General features: G+C 40.4%; 1 protein-coding gene across 1 annotated transcript in view; it reads left to right on the forward strand.

The window, feature by feature from the left end:
* Nucleotides 1-4544: 4544 nt before the first annotated feature.
* The window catches only part of tnrc6c2 (trinucleotide repeat containing adaptor 6C2), a 42130-nt gene continuing 21151 nt past the window's right edge, over nt 4545-25523 (forward strand). Inside the window, exons 1-4 of the mRNA XM_086082452.1 lie at nt 4545-5268; nt 14106-14206; nt 14540-14561; nt 24311-24694. Coding sequence (XP_085938578.1) covers nt 14144-14206; nt 14540-14561; nt 24311-24694 — 469 coding nt within the window. The 5' untranslated portion in view covers nt 4545-5268; nt 14106-14143. The remainder of the gene's footprint in view (nt 5269-14105; nt 14207-14539; nt 14562-24310; nt 24695-25523) is intronic.

Here is a 25523-nt window from a genome sequence, read left to right on the forward strand (position 1 = left end):
TGCAAAGTCTGTGTTGAGCCTTGATGTGAAGAGACTCACCTCCAAGGCACACACATTACTTTTTACTAGGAGTGTCAAAATGTGTGTGTTAATTTTGAGTTAATTTAACGCCACTAATTTTTTAAACGTGCGATTAATGACCGCCCTTTACTTGGAAAGCCTGTACTGGAGGAATTCCAGTCGCAATGCAGCAGACACATCCACATCAAAATTTAGCAGTAATACATTTAATAATAATCCATATATTTGTGGAGACTGGGGTCAAGTTGTATTTTATCATTTCTAAAATGTGCAGAATTTCACAATTTACTTCATGTTAAGGATTAGATAGCTCCTAATATGAAAAGAAAATTGCACTGAGCTGTCACCGTCTTACAATTGCAATGATGCCATCTTGGCAGAAAAATTACCAACACAAATCAATATCATACTCGTTTTTTTACAGTACAGTACATCTTTTTAATTTTAACTAAATTTTATGAATTATTATGAAATGTATCTATCACTGACTAAAAGATGCAGCCATATTTCTATTAGTTTAACATTTTTTCCCCACTTTTATGTTAACAACCGTATGAAAATTTTGGAAAAAATATTCTATTGTACATTTAGAACATAAAATTTGAGATTAATCGTGAGTTAACTATTGAAGTAATGCAATTAATTAGGATTCAAATTTTTAATTGCATGACACCGCTACTTTTTACACTTGAAAAAAAGATACCGCCTGCATCATGTTGAGTCTTCAGGAAGCCTCCCTTTCCAGTTCCTTGTACATTAACTTCTTATTAGACTTTTGTGGCAGTTCAGAATTTTTTAATTTTACTCAAACCATCGCATGTACAGCTCATAAAGTTTTAAGGAGTGCTGATTCTTTTAACCCTGAGTGTTATTATTCTGCCTTTTGTTTCTAAACTTCAGCTGGCCTTCTGTGAAATATGTTTTGACTCAAACAAAAGCCGAGGCTCCCGGGATTCTTTTTTGTGCAATTTTCCTGGTAATGTGTTATGAACGCTCGTGATTATTAATGTTTCTGGGTAGGGATACTTCCTCCTATGGGAAATGTGTTTAAATGACAAAATGTAGCCACAGAGCACATGCATTAAATATGCATGTAACCACTGAAGACATAGCTGAGGGTGTGCAACTGCAATATGAGACCAAAATGATAGATAGCCAGACACTATATTCATCCACAAGGGAAAATGTGTGTGTGGTGTGGTTTTGCGGACGCACGTGCATGCTTGTGCAGACAGCAGCGGCTGACTTGGAATAAAAAGAAAAAGACGGGAGAGCAATCTGGAAGAAAACAGAGGGGAGGTCTTTGTTTGAGCGGGGAAGACGGGAACGACTGCTTCTGCTGCAAGTCTGTTTTTGCTTATCAGAATGTCTGGCAGATCTTTTGCCATTGGCTTGCAACCTGCCAGCAACCTGCCTAAATGTGAAAGCAATTATGCAAATTTGCAGGAGTCAAAAAAGAAACATTCAGGATTCACCTAAAAGAATAGATGGGATTAGATGGAGAGAGCAATGCTAAAACAGGAACTCTGTCTTGAAAGTGTGCGCTCATATGCACAAATGTTTTACCTTTCTTGGCCCACTACATCCAAACCCAACGTGTATGAACCCTAATTAACACCCCACCAACCCTTCCTCGTTTGTGTATAATACAAACGTTATCATCTCCATAGTGCTGCTTTCAGAGTAATTTTATATTCCTGTCAGCCTCCTTTTCTCTGTAGTCAGGGGCAGTTGAGATCAACTGATAGTATAGCATTACAGATGTATCACGTCTTTTATATTGAATTTGGGTTCCCAGTACTAGACTGGCCTGCCAGCAGTCCAGACCTGTCTCCCGTTGAAAATTTGTGGCACATTACGGCACGCAAAACATGGAAACAGAAAACTGAGAAAGAATCTTTGTATTCAAATGAATATAGACTGAAAAGTATTTGCACTTTTTTTTTTAATTTATAGTATGTTTTACACAATGCCCCAACTTGACTGGAATAGAGGTTTGCATATTTAAGTTGAATTCTCAGGAAATGTTTTTCAAATTTTTTAAATAATCCAAGTGTCTTCCATCTTCACTCGATAAGTCATCGGAACATGATATAAATAACAATTAATGGAGGTACTCGTGCACTCAGCATGTAATGTATTGCTCAATGACGCTTGCAACTTTCAAGTGCTTCCGAGAGCGTCCTCACATGACACTGTATTTAAGTGGTTTGTACAAGCCCCAGAATAAACTCCTGCACTGACTGACATAGTTCACAATCCACAATGAACTACATGTGCCTCGAGGCATTTATTTATTTTCTTCCCCTTTCCTGATGACATTCCCCTCTGCTCTCACCCTTCTTAACCCCGAGTGCGGAACATCTGCTTTCTCCATTCTATTGGCGCTGGCTGACTCAAAAGCTTTGGGCATCTTGCCTTAAAATGGAGAACAAAAAAACTTTTGGCCAGGGCCCCCCTGGCTTTCTCATTAGTAGTCTCTACGAGTGATGTGTAGGAGCCCTCAGCATTTCTAAGCAAGTTCTCACTGGTCAGCCGTCCCCCTTTGTAATGCGCCGTCTTGACCTGTTCCCACTGCACTTTGTGTGGGTGTGTGTATAGTCTGCACGCCGAACATTAATTTCCATGAGAAAGGAGCGTAGAGAATGGACAGGGGGCCACGTCTTCTTTCTCCAGGATGTGTGCAGACGGGATCGTGGGGGCAGAAGGGCGACCTCATCCATCATGTGGTGAATAGGCAGGAATTATCGCCCTGTGTCTCTGTACAGCACCTGATCAAGACATTTTTGACAAAGGTCGGCTTGGGTAGAGGGAACTATATGAAATAAGTTGTTGAATCTGATAAATTAAGTTCTGGCTCTAGAATAGTTTCACATGAAGCACCACAAACTCTGCAACTAAAGTCCCACTCATGGTAATGTATTGAGTGGTTTCACGGACATATTATTTCACATCAAAAGAGAGTGTAATGGTCTTAGCTAGCATTTGCCGCTTTACACGTCGCGCTAACACAGAGAGCCATTAGCATTCATTATTAAAAGTGTGTTTCAGGACATCTGACAAATCTAAGTGCGCTTTATTCATTTTTCTAGCATTAACAGCTTTCTTGTTGTGATGATAAATGAGAGCTAATCAAGACAACAAAGGCGCAAGATGTAAAAACCAGTGTTAGCGATAGCTATATGGGATTTCACTGTGTGATAAGTATCTCAGAAAATATTACAGTTTTGACAGTATCTGGTGAAATACAGTCCAATATTACATTGGTATTATTTTTATCTAAGCTCTGACGCCTTGCTACCATTTCATGCAAATGAAAATGAAGGTGAGATTGTCTGTACAGATGTCCTCCCTATCAGTAATACGATGTTTCTAAAATATTATGTAAGCCATAAAAGACCTACTCATTTTACAGTGGTGAACGATAACAGCAACTCTAATTAAAGAATGTGTCACTTTTATAAAAATTACGACGCATTTGTGTGTGTTGGCAAGTGTTGAGTGAAAGTAAGAAAAGTGTTACCCAACCATTAATTTGTGATAGCGCGTGTCCTCATAGAGCATTCGTACATTTTGCAAACACAAACTAGGACAGTATTTTGTTTCTGAACTTCCAAGGGAAGTTCTTGTATAGGTTAAAATGTTGACATTATTATTATTATTTTTTCAATGCTACTGGGGAGCCACACAAGCACATTTACTTCCTAACGAGATGTATGACAAAAATGCTATTTTATATATGGGCAAAATACATGTGCTTAATATATTTAATTTTTCATCATATGCTAGATTTCTCAAAACATGTATAAAAGATTGAGTTTTTTCTGTGTTTTTTTTTTGTTTTGTTTTACATCTCACCCCAACATTTTTCAGGGAAAACATAATGAACGTCTATCATTATTTTTTGAAGAATTTGGAGGGGGGGGGGGGGGGGGGTTGTAGAAAAAAACAAACATTTTAATCAAGAGGCCAATATTTAAGAAAAATAACAAAGTAAAAGAAAAAAAGTATATTTAATTAAAACTACTCTGACAAGTACAATTTATCCAAAAGTCCCTTAAGTAAAAGTAAGGGAGTACATGTAGCTCATTACTACACACCCCTGCATGACTTGATTTTATTTTTATTTTTTACCCCTGCGTGACTTGACTTTTTTGACACAGTCACTAGGAGTGGAGACTTATGACTTAGACAAATGTGGAAAATGCCAATGGACGGATAAATAAATGGTTAGATTATTGCTGTTGTTTGGGATTAATAATATTAGATGACAATCTAAAAAAAAGAAAGAATTGAAAGAGCACACCAGACAGTCGGATTGTACTGTAGTATTCCTGGTGGTGTGCCCTTATATATATTTATTATTATTATTATTATTTTAAACCAAGAGCATCCATCCAAACACTGCTTGGTTTCTGCTTTGTGGGCAGGGCGGAGTTTCGTTGAATCACCCAATTGGCTGCTCGCAAGTGACGTTTCCGGAGCCGCTTCCTAGTCTGGCTGCTCTCCGGGGGAGGAGGAGAGAAGCGACACTGCGGTGTTTGCTAGTCTAAACAAAATGGCTGCGAGACCACTGACGCCGAGAGCTCACTGATACGCCTGCCATGACCGTGCTCTGCGCCGTCTGGACCCTCGCAGAATGTATTTTCCAGGAGTCGCTTCTCACTTTGCATTCGTGGTAGCCGGCGCGTCACAAGTCGTGCCGCTGGTCACCTAAAAACAAAACATTTCTTTTTTTTGCACTTTAAACCAAGTTGGCCGGCTGGCTTTCGGACGGCTGTTGGCTCGCTCAGACTAAAAAAAAAAAAAACTGCGCCATTCTTTTTTTTTCTTTTTCATTTTTGGGGGGGCTTATCGAGGCTCAACTTCTATCGGCTGACGTTGTCTCCAACAATTTAGCTGCGTTTTCTTATTCGTATCGTTTGTTTTTGTTATTGTTGCCTACGCTTCCTCCCCCTCCCCGCCCCTTTATACTATATCGCATATGGCGTTTTAGAGTTTATAATTTTTTGGCGGCGTTTTTTTAAAATTAATGTTATATTCAAGCTACACATTACAACATTGTGGTTTTGTATATGCGGCTGAGGAAGGGGGCGTTGTTTACCTCGGTACCTGTCACCAAGCTGCTACGGCGGACGCCGGCGAAGCTGCCAAATCTTGACTGAATCTGCTTCATCGCTTTACGGGTAACTTAGGAGAGGACACCGGGGATTGATTACAAGCTGCGAAAGCCGTATTTAACGCAAGGTAAGTTTAAATTCATCACATCTGTCGCCTGTTTCCCTTTCTCTTCTTTTTTTTTTTTTAAGTCCTCACACGATGACGTTGAAATGCACTACGTTGTTTTGTGTACGTCCGAAGACATTGTGGTTGCTTCACTGGGCATTCCAGCAGAAATAACAAACGGTGGGATGCTGAATAGTAGTAGGATTATTATTAGTATGTGCAGCTACATTTCAATAAATGCATTATAAAGTGTATACGGTGGAATTGGACGTTTAACTTTCGTGTTATATCACAGCGCTTCTGTGATTGGTTGAAGGGACTTGAGAACACTCTGCACATGTCAATAGTTTCTTTCACATTGCAAAGGAGGCATTGCATTACTTGACTTGCATTTGTACAAAGGGTAACTGCTTTTGGGGGGGGGGGGTATTTTCAAGGGAGATGATCACTGAATGCAATGGCATGGCGAAAGCCTTCCAAGTTTTATGCAAAATGCCTTTTTAAAATGGTGTAATTTGCCTGTGGTTCAAGTAGCAGTAATACATCTTGTATCTTGTACATTCCCCTACACTAATTCCGAGTACATTATTAAACATAACCATCCCGCTGCCCATCCTCTGTTCCTCCACCTCGACGCCAGATACTGATTGAACTGTCGCCTTCCATTGCATTGCAACCCCCCTTTTCCTGCATCCCCAGGCGCCTAAGTACAGCTTTTAATATCTCTTTGGCGTGTCTTAATTGAAGTACATAATTTCCTGTTCAGTTTCAACCCCCCCCCCCCCCATCCCCTCCCCCTCTGTCATCTTCTGTCAGAACTGTCTTATGTCAATCGTCACACACCAGTGCCGTGTTGAAATGAGAAAATTGGTGGCAAAAAGCGAGAACACATACATGTGTAGAGATAGAATGCGTTTCTCCCGTCTCGGTGCTGTTTTACTGGCATGTGCAAGCATTTTTGGGCCAACCTCAAGGTCCTGGCAGTTGTTTAATGCCCTGTGGTTGCTAATCAGGTCATGAGGTGCCTCCCGCTTGCCCCCAAAACACCCAGCTGGCTCACAGATGCGTGCGCACACACACACAACTTTTTTTTACTTCCAGGGGGTCAAGTGTCCTCCTTTCTAGACACCCACCCGTCGCTCCCGAAGTCTGACGTGTAGCAAATAAAAGGGTGGCTGTGAAAAGATGTTGCAGGGGCCCTCTGCTGCCCATAAACTAGAGAATAGGGGGAGGAGATGGAGCTTACGCTTGTTAAGAAGAGGGAGTCTGCTGTAAGTCCCTCACAATCGGACTTTAAAGCATACGTAACGTCCACTGGAGCGAGCCGCCGAGGTGGATAAAATCCTTCGACCTTTATGATTAATGATTGCCGTTCAAATTTACTGGCTGTGGCACTGGCTGCCATAGGATCTTTATGGTGTGCCAGTCCCCCATTTTATTGCGTTTTTGATGAGATTGAGTGGTACAAAAACGTGACATTCCATGAGTTTGTAGGACACCATTGTCTTTTTAAAATCTGCCGTACAGTTAATGCATTGTTTTTTCTCCTTTTATATTGCTTTTTACTCTCATATCCTGAGTCCCTATACTAGTTAATGGCATTGGACATTTAAATATTGTATCAATTAAGGATAAATTACTACACTAAGTCAGATGGGGTATCTCTAAATGTTCTGACCATCAGTGATTGTGTGTCCTTGATAATGTTGTCTGGAGGAATGTGCAAAACTAGAGGTCTGCATGAATGTACCTCGTCCATTGCCAACATCATTACATCGTACTATGGCAGCAGCTATCGAATATATTTAGAAACGATTGTTCTGCTGATTCCAACAATTAACGAAATCATCAAATATAAAATTGCATTAAAGTTTATTACAACATAATTCATTTATGTGATTTTTATCAGCTTATTGTTGTTGTTTTTCCGGCATTGTTTAATGAATAAACTGTCACCTCATCAACCTTTATGAAACTGAGCGCTTTGGTTCCTGATCAATATAAAGGGCTACTAGTTTGATGCGCGTCTGAGGCAGGTTTATGTCCACCTACATGTCAATTGCAGGTCATTCATACTGTGGCTGCTGCAAATGAAGATAATTTTTTTAATAGATTAAACTAAGTATTATTTTTTGCCATAAGTTGCTGATGATTCGGTTATCGGTTGGGTCCGTAACATGTCAGAAAAAAAGGGCAAAATATTCATCATTGTTTTCCAAAGTAAAAGCAGACATTGGCATATGTCTTTAGAAAGCAAGCAAGATAAGGCTGAATTATGAACACCTCTGCTGGTTGCATCAAAGATGAAAATGAAATATGGGGCATTCCCACCAAGAGTTGTCATCCCGTGCCCAGCTGAAGCTTAATTTGGATCAAGTGAATCCTCTGACAAGTTTCCTTGAATAGGAAAAAAGGCTTACATGTTAGTTTTTTTTTTTAAGCTTTTGGTTGGAGTTTGTCATCTACACAGCTTAAGAACATCAATTCATCTGTGGCAGTATGTTATTGAACACTTTGTTTGAGTTAAAAATGAGATAAGTCACTGTTGTGATTACTTTTGAATTATTAATTTTTTTCTTGGCAGCACACTAGTGCTGAAGGCTGTTTGGACATTTTCACTACCTTGAGGACAAACCCTTTCCATCTGCTGTGTGTTATCAGTGCACATCTGGGTAATTTGCTGCAACTAATAACCAAGATTTGTTTTCTATTGTCTGTTTACTGATAATACACTGCACGCCGTCTAGTCCTTATGTTGCTCTCCTTGTACCCATCACATCGGAAGCTGTGATAGACTTTATTGTTCTTTACCGCACTATCCCACAACTCTTAACGTTGTACATTTTGGGCAAAAATATTCAGCCAGTTTCTCAAGAGGCTCCAAGTTCCAATGAACAAAAAGTGCTTTCAAACATTTCTGTTGGCTCCACAAAGTCCCTCTTAGTCCTGCTTCAGAAAAGTGGCTTATGTCGTCTATCCCCTCTCCCCCTGTCATTGACCTTATCCCAGGGCCTGACCGTGGTGGTTACCGAGCCCGTCATTACGAAGCCTTTCAAACAACTGGCACAGAACTGATAGATAACACGCTTAACACCACCGCAGGGTGCTGCTCTCGTCTGGAGGGGGGGCGGGGGGTCATTGACAGCGGAATCAGCTGGATTCAATTTGTGACTGTCAAAAGCCATTAACCTCGTCCTCTAGACTGTGAATGGCTATTTTCAAGTGTCGGGGAGCAGAATAAATATATGCCTGACAGTTGAGTTTGATGTAGACATTGTAATATTTGAGGAGTATATGTGGGCTAGGTTGCTCTAAGCAGTAACAGTGAAGAAGAAAAGTAATATGAGAAGGAAAACCTGGAATTGTTCATCCTGTCCAAAGAAGAACAGGATGTCACCTATGGATTAGCTACACAGACATCTGCTATGGCAATTCTGTTCATTGCCCTCAAAACTGGTTCAACATATTTCTAACAAAATAACACTTGTTTTTCCCCTCATATTCAGTCATCGAAACGTAGTTGCAATGTTGTATTTATCCTTGTAATTACTCAACATTTTATAGATGCCGAAGCTTGAACATCACCCCATGCCCCCCCCCCCCCTATAGAAGAGTTTAAATATTTAACTTTTGTTGCCTGTTTTATGCCTCCTCCTTCCCCAGCGTATGTGCCAATGGAAGGGGCAGGGCTTACGGGGCCCACCAGGGGTAAGCCAGGTCAGCATTGAAGCAGGGAGATGGAGTGGGGTGAGGGGGGCAGCTGGGACCAGGCGAGCTGATGCTTGTGAGTCTTGGCACGGCTCCAGGGGAATGTTCAGTGTGCGGAGCTTTATTTGGGGCCCCGTTCCCTCCCTCGCTTTCGTGTTGGCTAATTGGAGACGCGGTGGGAAGGAGCATGGCATCACGTGGAAGAATATGCGGGACATCCAATTTAAATGTTCCCGTCTTCATTTTCCAAACTAACATTAGACAGCCTTGCTCATTATGTAACGAGGCTTGAGTCCCACAGCACATCCAAAGCCCTCGGTTAAGGCCATGTAAATAGTACGAACATACGCCACCTGCAATTATACTGGGATTAGAGTTAAGGCTATAGAGTAGGTTCTTGCTTTGTTTTTGTTTTTTGCCAATATCAGTACAGTTAACTGGAAATTCATTTTTGTATATTAGACTTTACACAATCAAGATTTTTGGAGCTGATCACCAATCAGAGAGTTAAAAAAAACACATCACGGATCACTGTGTATACTTGTGTATGGAATATCAAATGTTCTTAAGCATTTTTGCATGTTTAACAATCTTTCGCATGCTCGGAGGAAGGAAATAGGGAAGAAAAAACAAGGAGTGTCCTTTGAATATGAAATCATTCTTTGTCAACTGAGCAGAATTTAATTTTTAGTTAATCTGTTAACAAAACATGCATTACGAGACCCCATCGAAAATGAAAAAGGGGGGGTAAGCAATCGCTCTGCTTACACCGATGCTGCAGTTTTGGTTCGCTTGCCGTAAACATCTTTTCGCACCGAAATGTTGAACTCAGAAAATCGTGACCACTATGTGTTTCCATACAAAAATACACACAAAAACAGCACTGAGTGACGATACAGCCATTACACCCGCTGGAGTGGCATAGAGATCGATACCGGTATATTGGTGCCTCTGATACCTCTAAGATTGATTCTCAAACATAAACTAAATATTTGTTTGAGAATACATTTGATACTGGAGTCATTTTAGGCACCACATTTGCCATATTGTACCAAAAAGGAAAGCAGTACGGGTATTGATTAGCTGAGTCTCCCAAGGATCACACAAGGAGCAGAGCGACACAATCTCCGCGTAGCAAAATAAACTTAATATAACACCAGAGTTACATATTGACAGACAGGCTCTTGATCATTGCTTGTATCGTTGTCAACTTGTGAATCGTCAGACAATTGACATTTTGGTGTGTGCAGTGTCATGATGCTGTGTCAAAGTAACCTTGATAAGTCTGTCTCCGCTGATTATCTCATTTGTCTTGGCACACGTCTAGTTTGTGTTTGTCATATTTGGATCAAGTTATTGTGACAATTTCACGCTACATTCAGCCTTGTGTTTCAGAACTTAAGTTAATTGATGCACAGCATACTGTACACACTAAACAGTTTTATGTATTAACTTGGAACAGAGTGCCAATCATAAAACACATTTGTTGAATGAAAAATTAACTCATGCACACGAAAGAATGTCAAGCAATTGAGGCCTAAAATATTGCTGTATTGATTAAGAGTCAATTTGAGCGACAACTTATGTTATGGCACAACTCCAGTTTGTGCATTGTATGCAATATACTGATCAATACAATGATTGCATCTAAACGAGGCTTCAGTGCATTCAGGAATTGTCCAACTCCCCTACTATTTTATTTAAAAAGCAACTATTACTAAATATTTTAGACAAGAGTGTGAAATAGAGTATGCTGGCATATGCAGCACATACCCAATCCTGCAAAAACAAATCAAATCCATTCGAAAGGACAAACATGCAAAATGGCTTGACACGCTTCCTTGATTTCCGTCAGCTTTAGCAGCAATAACAGCCATCCTGCTCGGTCTCGTGCTCTTACTAAATGAGCTGCCGCCGTGTTAAAGTTTCATGTTTTGGCTACATCCCCAGCAAAGATACCGAGTGCAAACCTCGAAGCTAGTATTTATAGTAGCAACACTCTCTCTACTATCCGCCCACCTTCAGCCACGTCAACAAATCCCAGCATCCATTGATCAAGTCCGGTCTCGTGGCAATAAAGCATGTTTTATACTTTAACACACCTGGTTAAGGTGACGCTGGTATGTGAAGAATGTTCACAAACAACAACAACCTTCTTTGTTGAATTTACAGGCTTTTTTTAATTTTATTTTTAATTAATTTAAACACACAAATCCTAATGCTGAGTTGAAAGCTCACACTGGTACATTGCTTCAGAGTGTCAATTGTAAAGTGAAAACCCCCAAAATGATACAGTATCTACAGTTCACGTCTGGAACAGATTAAATCACTTAACTTGTTTGCTATAGAAATCTGGAAAAAAAAAGTTTTGGAATTAGAACACCTAACCCTAATCCCACAGGTAATCTCTGCTCCTGGCCTTGGTCCGTCGTAAAGGTCATGTGGCTTTTTTGTACGCCACAGGAATGTCTGACTTGGCTAACTGGTAGTAGTGGTGTGGTGGCTAGTAGGTTTACCAAATAGTGCAGCGATGGTGGATCATATGACTTCACTCCTCTGTCGTTACTTTCCTGCTTTGTGATTGGTGCCATTCAAAGTTGTCTTTCAGCAGTGCAGATAGATCTTTAGGTGTCTGTTGTCTGTGCAGTGTGCACCCTCTCACTCGTCATACCGCCGCCATCCTATAGAAATTAGTAATCAAGGCACATTATAGGTTATTTCTGTGCTTCCCACCCCCGCCACTTCTCTCGCTCTCTCCCGTTGTCTGCCAGCCTCCATCATGATCATGCTTGCTTCCCTTTTTTCTTTCTCTTCACTATATCCAGTGAGGATTCTATTTTCTGCCTTTCTAACTTCCAGCCTCAGCTCCCCTTTTTCACCCTGTCTAGTTCTCCGGCGGCTGTCGTTCCTAATTGGTGTTGTTCTGTGTCTGCTTTCATCCGCCGCCTGCCCCCCCCCCCTCCTCTCATCTGCCCACCTCCCCCATTTCCCCAGAATGCCTGACAGAAAGACAGGCACCAGACACACTGCCTCCCTGCCATCTCTCTCTGTCAAGCTTTCCCTCTTTCTGGGCTTGACTTTTTGTGTCTGTGGCCTCATCATTCGCTACAGACTGTTCTCCTTGCCATACTGTGTTCACTACAGCTGTGCCAGTGTGCCACATACTCCCATGATGTCCACTTATGATATTTGGCTCTGTGGATCCTTTTTTTTTTTGCTTGGGGGGGGCTGTGTCACTTCACAACACAAGGGGTATTAAGAAAACAAGAACATCAGAGGAATAAAACAAGCATATACACCAGAATTTCCGAGAAGTTAATGTCTTTTGACCCCCGAGGCAAATTATTTTGGTTTCCCTTTTCCATTGTTTCACAATATGAATACATCAGACGTTGATCATTGTGGTCTGCCTTAGAGGATACACTTCATAGTTACTTAGTTTGTTAGATTTGAAGTATGCAGTACTGGGTCGCCACTGATTAGATGCTTGTGTCAGCAGTACCAAGAGAGGCAGCGAGACAGGTAAGGATATGCGAGGTAGCCTACTCCGGCATTTACTTTGTCAGCTAAAAACCCGACTGTCCCTGCTGTCACATTTAAAAGAGAAACACCCGCAATAAAGTCCAGCAGTTTCCCCTCGCATGTGCACTAAAATTTGTTTTGCACAAACAGCAGATTGAAAAACTGTATCTCAAGTTGGATATAATTTAAGATGTCGTGATTGGGCAGATGAAGAGACAGTGAAAATGTGAATGACAGCATGGATGTAGAAATGATGGAATATGCTAACCAAGATGTGGCAGGAATTCCCATCAGATTCAAATGGGTAAGAGCAATCAATATTCACCAATCTGTCATTGCTGCCACATCTTTGAATAAGTAAACACCAAAACCAACTTTCTAGCTTTCTGCAAGCACCATTTAAATCCATTCTCAGTTCCCAACATTTTTGTCCATGTATTTCTTTGTAATACACATATAAGATGTTGACAATGCAATTTTGAGTTCCATCTAATATTATAAAGACGACCTTGTTTGCCCCTTGAAGCTTTCACTGTGTTCAATGCCACAGCTGCCAACATTAGCATTGCTAATTCGCTATTCACTAGGCTCCCAGAGATTAGTATGACCTCTGAACTCTACTACGTGCTATTCAGCATCTCTTGCTGGCACAAATAAGTTGATACCTCTTCTGGGATTCCCCCTCATGACATGCATAATTTTGAACGGACTTGGCTGATAGTATAAATCATTAACGCGATTGTTGTGGTTGTAGTTGTGTTTTATTGTAGGCTTTAGAACAATTTACACTTGTATTACTTTTTGAGGTATGTTTTGCCCCAAAATGTTATTAGTTTTTGTGATGTACTACTGTCTTAAGTTGGCATTTGAAAGGATGAACTCCCAAAAGTTATCATATTACTCTCACATGATGATTATTGGTTTTACGTGTAGCGTCAGTTTGAAGTGACGAAAAAAATTCTGTGCCCATTGCACATAAAGGACAAGAACACACACATACATAATATACAATGTCCTCAAGACCCAGTTCACACTTCCTATAGTTAAAGAAATACAACACATTCTGGCCTTCGGGCAAACTATGCAGCAAGTTTGACTCCCACAACCTGCATTCTGTATTATTCTGTCACTTTGTTGATGTTAGCATGATGTCCTTATTGGAGATCTCTCAAAGCTTGAACATCTTGGATGTTATGTCAATTTCTCTTCCACAGTGATTTTCACTTTTGCTATTCGCTGACTTCATCGGCCTTTGAAATTCATGTTGTGTTGTTACTTTTTTTCCCCTTCATTCGCTTCCTTTAAAAAAAAAAATCTCTATTATGCATTTTGGCTGAGAGGAAAAATGTTCCTTGGACCTGTCAAGCGCGATTTACATATGAAGGGAATGTTGTTGATGGAAACCTTTTCCCAGACACGGTGTGCGCTCTTGCAACGGCTTGAAGTAAATCAAATGGAAGGGGCTTCCCGTTTATACAAATATGTTTGGAATGCATGCACTGATGCCTTGACTGTGCATCAATGGCATGTCAATTGTGTGTATGTTGTTATTGGGATAAAGTCAATCAAAGTCATATTGTGGAATTCTAGGTCTTTGACTCATTTTTTCTTTCTTTTTTGTTTTACAGCTGAGAGAAACTAGCAAAACAAGGACGAGAACCATTTGATGGAAGAAAAGAAAAAGAAAAAACAAGAAGAAAAGATCAAGAAGGACATCACTCAGAAGAAGGTGATTCACTTGCACATCAATTGAAGTTATGAATAGATGTCCTCACGCTTTTGTCTAAAAAATGAACACTGAGACATTGAGGAAAAACATAACAGTAATAATGACACACAATCAATCAGGGTTTGAGCTGACTTAATTTTTCATGCTTTAGAGAATTTTACGTGTGGGAACATTTTGGGGAAGGTCCCTTTTCTGTTGCAGCATGTGGAATGTAAGCTGTTGTAGCCGCAATGGGTGTGACAGCTACATATCTGTTCCAGCGCAATGCTACTTTTTATAAATCCCATTTACTCACAATCATTTTAAGCAAGTCCATTTCTCTCTCCCCTGCAGGCTGCTGAACAGAAACCCAAAGGTGCGTGAGTACCAGTCATCCACATTTTTATTTCTATATATTATATGTCAATAATCATCTGTAGGTAATTGTTAAATATAAAGCTGCAAAATGAAACATGTGCAGCCTTTGGTGGCCTTGCCCTACCCTGTTGGACACAATTTTGTGCTCCGAATCGCCTCATCTCCAAAACACACACATACACAGAGCGCAGAGCGCAGTCTCGTGAAATGCGGAGTGACGTCTGGTGTGCCCGCAGCAGCAGGCACTGGAGCGTGAGAGCATCCTGACAGAGCGCAGTGTGTTGTGGCTACAAAAGGCGGTGGGGAGAAGTGGTGAAGGCAAAAGGGAGAATCATGGAGAAATAAAGGCGTTCAGCTATGTGTAATGCCTCAGGACAGAGTTTGAAAAACAGTGTCCTCGCCTACCCCTGGTGCTGTATTTAAATGCAAACATAGACTTTGTTTTGTCCATGTGTTTTGATGATACTTACATGTTTTTAAATCTTTAGCTGTTGGATGACAAGATAGGGATTGGTTTTATTATTCTGAAGGACAAAGTTGAAATGGATTAACATATTACACTACATACATGCTTATCAATAGTACTAAGTAAAAGATGAGTGTTTTTGACAATCCTTTGTGTTGTGCAAGGTCTCTTGCGCTTTACATGATCATCTTGTTTTCACAATGTTGAAGTCAGCTAGTTCAATTTTACATGGACTTGGTGGAATCAATGTACAGTTTTACACCAGTCAGTTATTTTACACTCTTACAGGTCTATGGAATTGGGGGTTAGATCACCAAATAATTCCCTCGCGTGGCCCCCGCTGCTGCTCACTCAATTTCGTCCCACCTAAGTGGGTGTGACAATCAGTGGTACTTCAACTTTAATTTTAGTCATGTTACTTTAACTTTTTGAAGCCTCTTGTTTAGTAAGATAAGAGGCTGTTTTGCACAGTCGGGAATATTCTTAATTTGGCCTTGTTGACTTGTTTCATTATTTTAACATCTGGAAATTAACAAGCTCAACTTTTTGGCTACTTCACAGTAGCCTTTCTTTCTTATTTTCTGCTCATTATGGTAGTGACATTTTGAGGAGAAGGAATAAGCAGACCAATCACATGCATTGGAACTTATCCCACAAGACAGGACTCAGCCAATAAAATAAAAAGGAAGAAAGTTCATGATAAACAGATAATGTTGCCTTCAAGAGGGCCTTGTTCAAAAGCATGAATTTGAGAAATGATGTGAGTCCTTCCAATTCAGTGTGAATATCAACAATAACAATTGTTGGATAATACTTTAAATTTTCATTTTTACTACCAGTAAAATGACAAAATGTTTGGTCCTGAATCATAATACATGCAGTATCTTGGGATTTTCAGGACCACTGCTAGTCACACAATCACTGTTTATTTTGAAACCAAATGTGCCACATTCAGGTTTTATCAGCGTAAGTCTATCCAGTGTTTCTAACAGGGGAAAGACTTGAAGGACAGCAAGGGAGCAGTCTTAAGATGTGTGTAAATGCACGACTGCGGTCATGTGTTGTTAGGGTGATGGAGAGCAAATGTTGAAGGACACAATAAGGCAGTGAACTGCATGACTAACAACACTCAATGAAGGTACAACTGTAAAAGGATTCGCCTGGTAATTTTTTATGAGATGTTAATGAACGAGTAAGGAACACAGGATGAGAACGAAATTGGGTGTGTTTTTGAGGAAAAACTAGAGAACGAGGTTTGTTGTGGAGACTTAATCACTCAATAACCCACCTCTGTGATTGTGATGATAGCCTCATACTGTATCGGCCATTTCTCTTGAAGGGAAGGCATTATTGACTGGAATGAGTTGTTTTCATGCGTGGAGCATAATAATAGAGGTATGTGTGTGTGTCGGAAGGTAGCAATCAGTATGCAAGGGTGATTTGTGTCTTTCCATCCATATCAGAACATTCAGAAATTCATAGACACATACAGATTCACGTCACCTCCCCCCATCCTGTCTTTCCTGCTCACCGCTCTACAGGCCTTTTTGGTCTCGAAGCGTTTCAATTTGTTTGTGGTAATCGATCTCGGCCCGACGCCTTCATATGTATGAAAATGAGATAAAGCTCCAGCACAGTGGAATTAACTTCTCTGCCCCCCATTAGGCTTAGCGCTTCGCACCAGCACAGGGCTCCAACCAGCAGGAGCCTCATACTGCCCGTCTCCAACCCCCATGCACGCGGCCACGTGCACGCACACACACACTCAGATAGACCGCTGATACAGGGCCTCCGTCCTCCTTTGTCCTGGCCCCACATTACTTCCACTGATTATTCAGCCCATGCACACACGCAGCTCCACTGCAATCTCTCAATACCACCACTGCAATCACAATCAAGTCGGTCTGTTTCACATTGCCCCCAACCTGGACAAAAGCATACTGGCATAGATAGAGAAAAAGAATCAGGAGAACATGAGCTCTGTCAAACCTTGTGTCACAAATTAAAAGATATACTGTCCTATCATCTCCCTCCTTTCCATACTGGGTGGTTTAAAGCAAATGCTTGCGTTGAAGATTTGCAAAACCAGAAATATTTGAGCCGTGGTGGCATATTGCGTGCTCGTAACCTGCCAGGAATCACATTTATGCAAATGCAATACCTAAGCAAAATGCTATTTGTGAAGAAGTTGCTGCAGAACTTTTTGTTACATGCCCATACATTTATATTCAGAACATTTGCATTTGCAGTTTTTGCTAGTCCAACACATTTCAGTTATGTAAGATTAAAGGAACACATCGTGGATATTTAATTAACGTAATCTGTTCCGTGGTCAAACTGTTGCCATCATTGAGCCTTTATTAACGGTATAGGCTAATTTTTCAGAAGCAATGTAGCATTCAAAATGCCTGCCAAATGCCAAAGAAACAGTACAATACTCTTTGGGAGTGTATCCTTTCGATGCAAGTTGAACTCTTACAAGATATGCTAAAGTCTTGTGAGATTTATCGAGTAACCAACTAACGTCTTAATAGTGTGACAGCAGTTTATACTTACTTTTTCAATTCTGTATTGTGCATCTGCCATGACATGCAACTTTAGAGACTCCAATGGAATATCTGCAGCATTATTTGCTCCACTGACCCTTACTATTGAACACGCTCGCCATTACTTCCTATTGTTTCATTTCATCCTGGGCGAAACATAATTAATGCAGTGTTAGCGCCATTAATGATTATCAAAGTGAGACTCACATAAACTCAAGTGAAGTGCATGTTTCCGTTTTGGATTAATTTGCAATTTCATATGCTATTAATTGCGTCAACACAACAAGGGAATTTCATGAATCACAATCCAATTAGAAGCTAATTTATTTAAGCATCGACAGCGCTCTTCTCTTCACTTAGCCACATTTATAAACACTCAAAAGAATTAATAGTGAATTGCTCGCGAATTACGTCCCATGGATTTATGACTGCCAAGCATAATTGTTTTCCCGCTGCCCCCTCCCTTCTGCTCCTGTGTACTCATCCCACATGCATGGAGAGTGTCGGACGAGAGCGAGAGATGAAGGCAGAGCCTGGGGTTAGTGCGACAGGAAACAAGAGGGCCACACAAACCTAAACAATGCGTTTCTCTTTGTCTATTCATACGGCGGAATCACTTGCAAGCAGCTGAAAAGAGGCCATTCAATGTCTCTGGACCCTCCCTCCCCCCTCATCTTCTCTTGCTTCCCCCTCCCTTGCATAGTGAGCCGCGCCATGTCAAAAGTCTGGCAGATTATTAATAAGATGTGACTTAGCTAGTATGAATGACAGTTCTGCCTGTGCACGGAGGCCAAGTTGTTTGCATACAAGTTTAAAAGGTTCAAAGGCTGTCAGTCTGTTTGCATCAAGGGTGCTTCTCACTCACTTTTCATAGGCTTTAGACCACATGGAAACAAATACCAGTGCTCCACACACTATTAAATTCCTCTCGTTCCCATCCTGCAGCATCACTGGATTCATATTATCCATCTGTTTATTTTATTTTCCAGTTTTATTAGGATCACATTAAAGTTGCTACATGTTATGCCCCAAAACATTTTTTGTTCAATTCCGTAAACTATTGTTTTCATGCATGGCGCTTGTTTGTGAAATGTGTCTCTCTCCAAATATTATGCATTTATTTGTTTTACAGGACAACAAGATTTTGTTGTTTTTCTGATATATATATATATTTTTTTTTTAAATCAGTACTGAGCAATATTAGCTCTTTAAAGACAGCATATTTGTTACAGCTCTGATATAGTATAATGTTTATATGTTATAATGTTTATGTTAATGTAATAATAACACCTCCTTTCTATTTCACATTTGAACTACAAATGACTAGGGTTATAATAGTTTGGGATTTTTCATGATAGTTAGTTTTTATTTTTTGAAGATTCTTCGATTTAACTCAGTTACAGTATTAGCTTTAGTATTAGTTTTAATTTGTGAGTACAAGATACAAAAAAAGGGTAAATAAGTATTAAGTAATAAAGTAAACCATAATTCCCAAATGGCTGTTCGAACTTCCTTCCATATTACTGAAATAAATACATTTAAAATCATGTATGATTTTAATTGACAAAGCCAAAAATTGACACTTTCAGTCAAATTAGTTTTAGAAATGTAAAATGCAGTTTCTTTATTTTCAAACCACTCTCATTTTCGTTCACGAAAATGTGTTGGGGGGGGGGGGGTTAAATTTTTGTTTCAGGCATTTCGTTAACTGTATCAAACCTGCTCATGTATTTATTTATTTTTTATTTTATTTTTCAGTTTTTTTAAAATCTCTTGTCTCTAATAATTATGCAGTGTTGCACTCCTAAAATGTTCGGACATTTTGGTTCACTCTTTACGTTAAGACTTATTAAATTTAGTGCTTTTAATGTACATAAACCACAGAAGCGCACTTTTTAACATGATATCTCTCATTCCCCATACGTAGGAGAGGTAAACAAGCGTGACCCGCTAAAAAGAAATGGGGTCCTAGCATGAAAATGGCGATTAAGGGTGCAGGGCACTAATTACATGGAGAGGATGGAGGAGGCATGGCATGGGAGAAGGTCACTTGAGGCCGCAAGAGGAAACAGTATCAGTCTCTATGGCAACTGCCTTTTTTTTTTATATGAAGGGTGAGGGGTGAGAACGCTTTTGCTTTAATGTGGCGTGAGTGTGTTAGGGAGTTTTTAACTTATTAATACAGACAGATGGGACCTCAGAGACTCCCACCCCCCTATGTGTCTAAAAACTCATCGCAATAGACATGCATATGTATAAGTTCACATTAAATAGTCAAAGTCTGATAACCTCAATGTAAACAGATTTCCTGAAGATGGTAAGGTTTAGGTTATTATAGTGGACCATTTTAGATACAGTATGTATGTACATATGCATACAAATATGCACACACGCACGCGTACACACACTCACACACTAGCGTATATATACATATACAATTATACACATAGACATGGCCATAGACATGGGGGGGATGGCACCATTGTGTAGAGTGTATATGCCAGTGTATGTTGTCCATCCCCCACTATTACAAACATGGCCGCATAATGAAGTGCTTCTGCAGACAATAGACCAAACCTGAACAAAACAGCGGCCGAGGGGCCACATCTGGCCCGCCCACAGTCTCTGACTGACCCTCATTGTGCCCATGAAGTCAAAGTAAAATATAAAATATGTGCTGCTTTTATTTTGAAAGTTGTGGTTTTATTTAATGTGCTTACATTTGAGCACTAGTAAAAGCGAGGTAGCAAACAAGAGTTAGGGCTTGTGTCTACAATGTTGCCAATTTAGCAACTTAACATACTAAATTTAGGGACTTTTCTGACCTTTCCAGCAACTATTCAAAAAAAGAGACTATCAAAAATGACAACAGTGGTCCTAATGTTTGCAATATTCTTTTTTTCCTGCGTGGTGGAGGGAAGAGGGCCAAGAAGATTTGACCTGATAATACTGTTGGCAAATCTACAGTCACATAGCTTTAGGTGTATTATAAGTCATCACGGTCTAGGAACGGCTATGAGTTAGCGGTTGGTGCAAAAAAAATTATGTTCAAAGTACAAAGATGTCATTTTCATTTTGTTAAAAATGTGTATTTCATAATTCGTACAATTTATACTATATCTACACATGTAGCATGTTATTGAAACAAGACCATGTTCTTTTTCTAAATACATTAAAAAATAATATAGACAAAATTGAGATTAGCATGTTGCCTTGAGCAAATTCATTGAATGAACAATGCAATTCACCTCTCAGGGCTTCATCAGGCTGCTAATGTGCACAAACGTGTTGTTCACTCAATAAATTTGCTCAACATTGTGTGTGGTGGATTCTTCCTTATGTAATGATTTTTCGTTTCTTGACACCCCTGGCACCATTGAGACTTTTTTCAGTGCTGTGCGGGGCAATCTTCTCTCTAGTATTGTTCACAAAATGTTTGTACAAATAAGTCTCCCATCTTCAGTTGCGTAAGTAATCAATCCCAGGCCAAGGAAATTCTATATGCTAAAATAACTAGGATTCAAGCTAAGTTGGTAGCTTTATCTATATATATTTGCAGCATAGTTGATAGTATTTTTGTTCTTTTGACCAAACATGATGACCTGTGAAATTGTTGGACTTTATATGTCTGTAATTTTTACATGAGACGTCTGTGTTAATAAAGGCTGTTATTCGTAGTTTAGTTGCACTCCATGATTCCAGTCGAAGGCTGCTGCGCCTTCATGATTTATTAAAGCTAAATTTCTGATTTGGACCATGGGTCGCCCATAGCGCAGGAATATTACTGCAAGTCTGCTGTAAAATAAACAAGACAATGACCCAAATCAACAAAAGGAGTGTAGAAAAATACACCTGTATGGTATCTTCTCCGTGTTGTTAGCAACTCAACTAGAGGATTTTATTCCTTCAATGTAGATCAGATGCAATACGCTTTTAGCCGCTTTAATTTACTGTGCGGAATCTCATTCCCGTTCACTGTCAGGAAGTGTAATGAGCATACTCTTCACATTCCTCATTTAATCTTTCATAGACATGCTCTTATCTGAGGGATTTCCCTACTCTTCTCCATTTTTTCCCTTTGTGGCCTTTTATTTGATGCTCACCCTCTATAAAGCACTTACCCAGCCCTCATGAATTACGAAAAAAATCTGTCTTCCTCAAAATTAAAGACACGTCTTGCTTAATATACAGGGCAGAGGGGAGCTGTTACTCCCACAGGTACTATTTTTTCACTTTGCATATTCCGGCTGTCTAATTTCCAAGAGAGGGGTGTGCATTCTTAGGGATACTGTTTTCAAGGCAAGTTCACAAGTTATATCGAGGGATGTAACCTTATTATAGTTGATATGGAAAAACATACATGTAAAAAAAGAGGAGAGCACAGTGGGAGTTTATTCTTGAGACAAAGCAGTTCAAGTCAAGCAAGGCCAAACTTGATTCACATTACAACTCTCATGTTAAACATACTGCCATATCAAATGTGTCAAACCTACATCTTATGTTGCTTACTATTTTCTTACTATTTTTTTACTATTTTTGAGAATTTTTTAATTGTATTTTCTCCAAAGACTTGCACTTTTGCCTCAGCTAAAACATTAGGCAGGTGCTTGTAATATGTGATGGTTGGAAACAAGAGGCGCAGAATTGACTAATACTAAAAGGACATGCATATGGAAACTTTCTCAGTTATCATTTCGATACATTGCAATCTGCATCCTGTAAAAAGTGCCAGCGTGATAACAAGGTTTGCATGTTTTCAGTCCTGAAAAGGATGCAGGGTTTCTTTTTTCGTCATTGCAGTCTGCTGCACCACAGAGCAGTGGGCGGGATCAAGATGGATGAAGGCACAGAGGGAGAGTAGCACAGGCAGCATCAGGCTGAGGCCGATATAAGGCAGAAATAATGGTGATGGAGAGAGGGCGAGAGCGAGAAAGGGGGTGAGCAGGTGGGTTATGGGAGTAGCTGTGATGGAAAAACAGAAGAGGAGGTGGTTGCAAATGCAAGGGAAGAAAAGGAAGGGGGCAGGGGGGCACGTGTTCACCATCCTGCGGCCTGATTGGCTGCGGGACTGTCAGGCGGGCTGAGCAGAATTTAATCAGAGATGTGCGTCAGCGACTGCAGTTCCAGGCCAACAGCCAGCCAGATACTGCTGGAGGCAGCTCACTTTCTCTGCATGTGTGTTTGAAATCACAGAGAGGGAGAGGGGGTGCAAAACATGTGTGCCCATTGAATATTTATGTTTGCTACAAAGATATAAAGGCGTTTGAAGGAAAACAGGAGAGGGGATAAATGCCACGTCTCTCCTCTCAATGTATGCCATAATGTATATCTTCATTAGATGTTCTTGTTTCCTCATTTTTGCTTCTCTTCATTCATTCTCCATCTTGCCTACTATTGTGTTTGCAGAGCGGGCCTCTGCGTCTTTTTTTTTTTAGCAAGGTCACACCAGGCACAGTGAATACCTCTGCGCTCTCCGCTTACTTGAACCTCTAGTATGGCTACCTCTCTCAGATGACGTCAAACTCTTGAACTTGACTGGTGCTTTAAGTAATGTATACTTTCCACTCTTCTGTTTTTCAAATTTGTCCTTCTATCATAGAAGCACACGCATGTTCTCTTTCCTCCCTTGAGTGAAAGCAGTCTCAGCTGTCTGGTGGAATGGTCTTTTCTGTCTGGGGACTACACAAAACATGATCAACTATTCATCGAGTGTTTACCCTCAGATCAACAAACTGTTCTTTGCAGCTGCTTGTAGGTCATGAGTAAGCTCGAGCACACTGCTGGTATACAGATTTTGCAGTTCTACCTACATATTAAGTGGAAAACATCATCCTCTTCAACTTCCTCAGTTTTTGCACCTCAGAGAGGACATTTTCTCTTACATGTTTTTGTCAGCAGCTGCGGGTGGCAAGGTGTAAAAACAGCAATGTCAGATTTCACATTAATGCTCCATTAGGTGACTGATTAGGGCGGTGATGACACAATCAACGAGGAAGCTGCAAGAGACACTTGACTTAAAGGGCCCGTCTACACAAGCAGATAGTACTGCTACAAATGGGCTCAGCCTAATCTTCCTTTGGTGGCTGCACATAAAGCTAAATTAGCATGGATGCACATAAACATTCAATTAGCTGTTCAGAAAAGGCCTATCCCAAAAAGTATGCAGTTTTTAGCCTTTCTATTGTTGAACAACGTTGTAAAGATTAGTGGAATAAGTCATTTGTATTGTACGATTTTGGTACCATGTGGTTGGGGGTTCTTACCACGATGGTGCGATATCCACTAGTTAGTTAATTGTAGGCTTTCCAAGCCTTGTTTAGCGTGCAATGTTGGAATAGATTTAATAGTATTGTCAAATAAAGGAATTACTCAAACTATTTATTCATATAGACCATTGAGGCATAGTGTATTAGAGCGAAGGGTACTATTTGAGCAATTATAGTGCAACACTGCTCTGTCACGTTCCTCTTCTTTGTTAAATTCACTGCCGGGTTATACTGTGGCATTGCTTATATCATTCTGGCCATGCAGCATCCTTGGAAAGACGGTTCTTTAACTCTTCCGTGGCAGACCACTCTAATTTGTACCGCTCGGTTGAAACTTTGCACACTATGGTTCTGGCACTGACCAGGATATTACAGTATCTGCTGTGTATTACCTGATCCTTCAATTAATACCTTGCTCCCTGCCTGTCTCCTCTCTGTGTTTGTGTGTGTGTATATTGTATATATCCAGTGCCAGAGCCTGCTCCCACTAAGCCCAGTCCCTCCACACCCTACCACCTCCACCCTGCCAGCCCTACGCTGCCACTCTCCTCATTTTCTTGTGGAAATGACAAGCGCGCCTCCTGCAGAAGCCAGCTCCAGAGTCCGATTGCTCCTCAGCCACAGTGCCCATCGTCCTCTACCGGCACTCGCTACCCACCCAGAGAGGTGCCCCCGCGCTTCCGGCAGCAGGAGCACAAGCAGCTACTGAAGAGAGGCCAGCCGCTGCCTGCAGGAGCCTTCAGTGCTCTCACGCCCTCCTCATCACCTTCATTACCTTACTCTTCATCTTCTACAAGTACCAGCAGCACTATCCCAAACTCTGACGAGTTCACTGCAGACAAACTACACTCAGGTTTGTGCACTTTTTTAAATTTCAATGTAGTTGTTGTGGCAGTAAGACAATGATTTGTTCAGTTTTTGTGCAACTTTGCTATATTTTGTCAGGGATGTATTTATTTATTTATATATTTTAAACATTGTGCCTTTAAATCTACTCAACAGAGGAATCACTGTGGTAGCTATTGTGCATGTCTAGGATTTTATTTATTTTTTATTTATACATGTAATTGTCATACACATTGGATACTTTCAGCCATAGGACATCACACAAATTTTGACAAATTAGGTGAATTTGTTGGCATTTGGAGCCACCACCACATTTTCTTCTCTTTGTTGTTTTTCATCACTGTGTTTCTGGGATCGGTTACTGCTCATTACTTCCCTTACAACAAAAACACCTGCGCAGTGATAACATTTTAAGTGCTTGTTCTTTATAGCTAGCTAGTCAACAAGCTGCAGTCAGCTCTTCAGTATGTGATGAACGTCGTCCCGTCTCTGCTGAGTTTTTTTATTTTTTATAACTATCAAGACCAAACGCATTCTTGCATAGTTCAGCTTCAAATAAAAGGCTTCCCTCAGCTAAATTTGGATACAGGCATTGTTGACACAAGAGGAGCAAGCCCAACCGTTGACACAATTTTAAAACATGTGTTCTTAAGCAGTTAAAGCTCATGTGGTTGGATGCATTAACCTCTGTGTTTCTGCAGCATGTCAGGACTGTGTTGTTGGGACACCACTTTTACTGACCTTTTTGGTTGAAGTTATGAAGTTATGGTTTATTAGAAGGCAGCAGCCTTACTCAAGTCATCAGACACTTTGTACTTGTGCGCGCCCAAACGGGC

The sequence above is a fragment of the Leptonotus elevatus genome, chromosome 8, assembly GCF_054856555.1.
Source record: "Leptonotus elevatus isolate MCC_2025b chromosome 8, RoL_Lele_1.0, whole genome shotgun sequence".
NCBI lineage: Eukaryota > Metazoa > Chordata > Actinopteri > Syngnathiformes > Syngnathidae > Leptonotus > Leptonotus elevatus.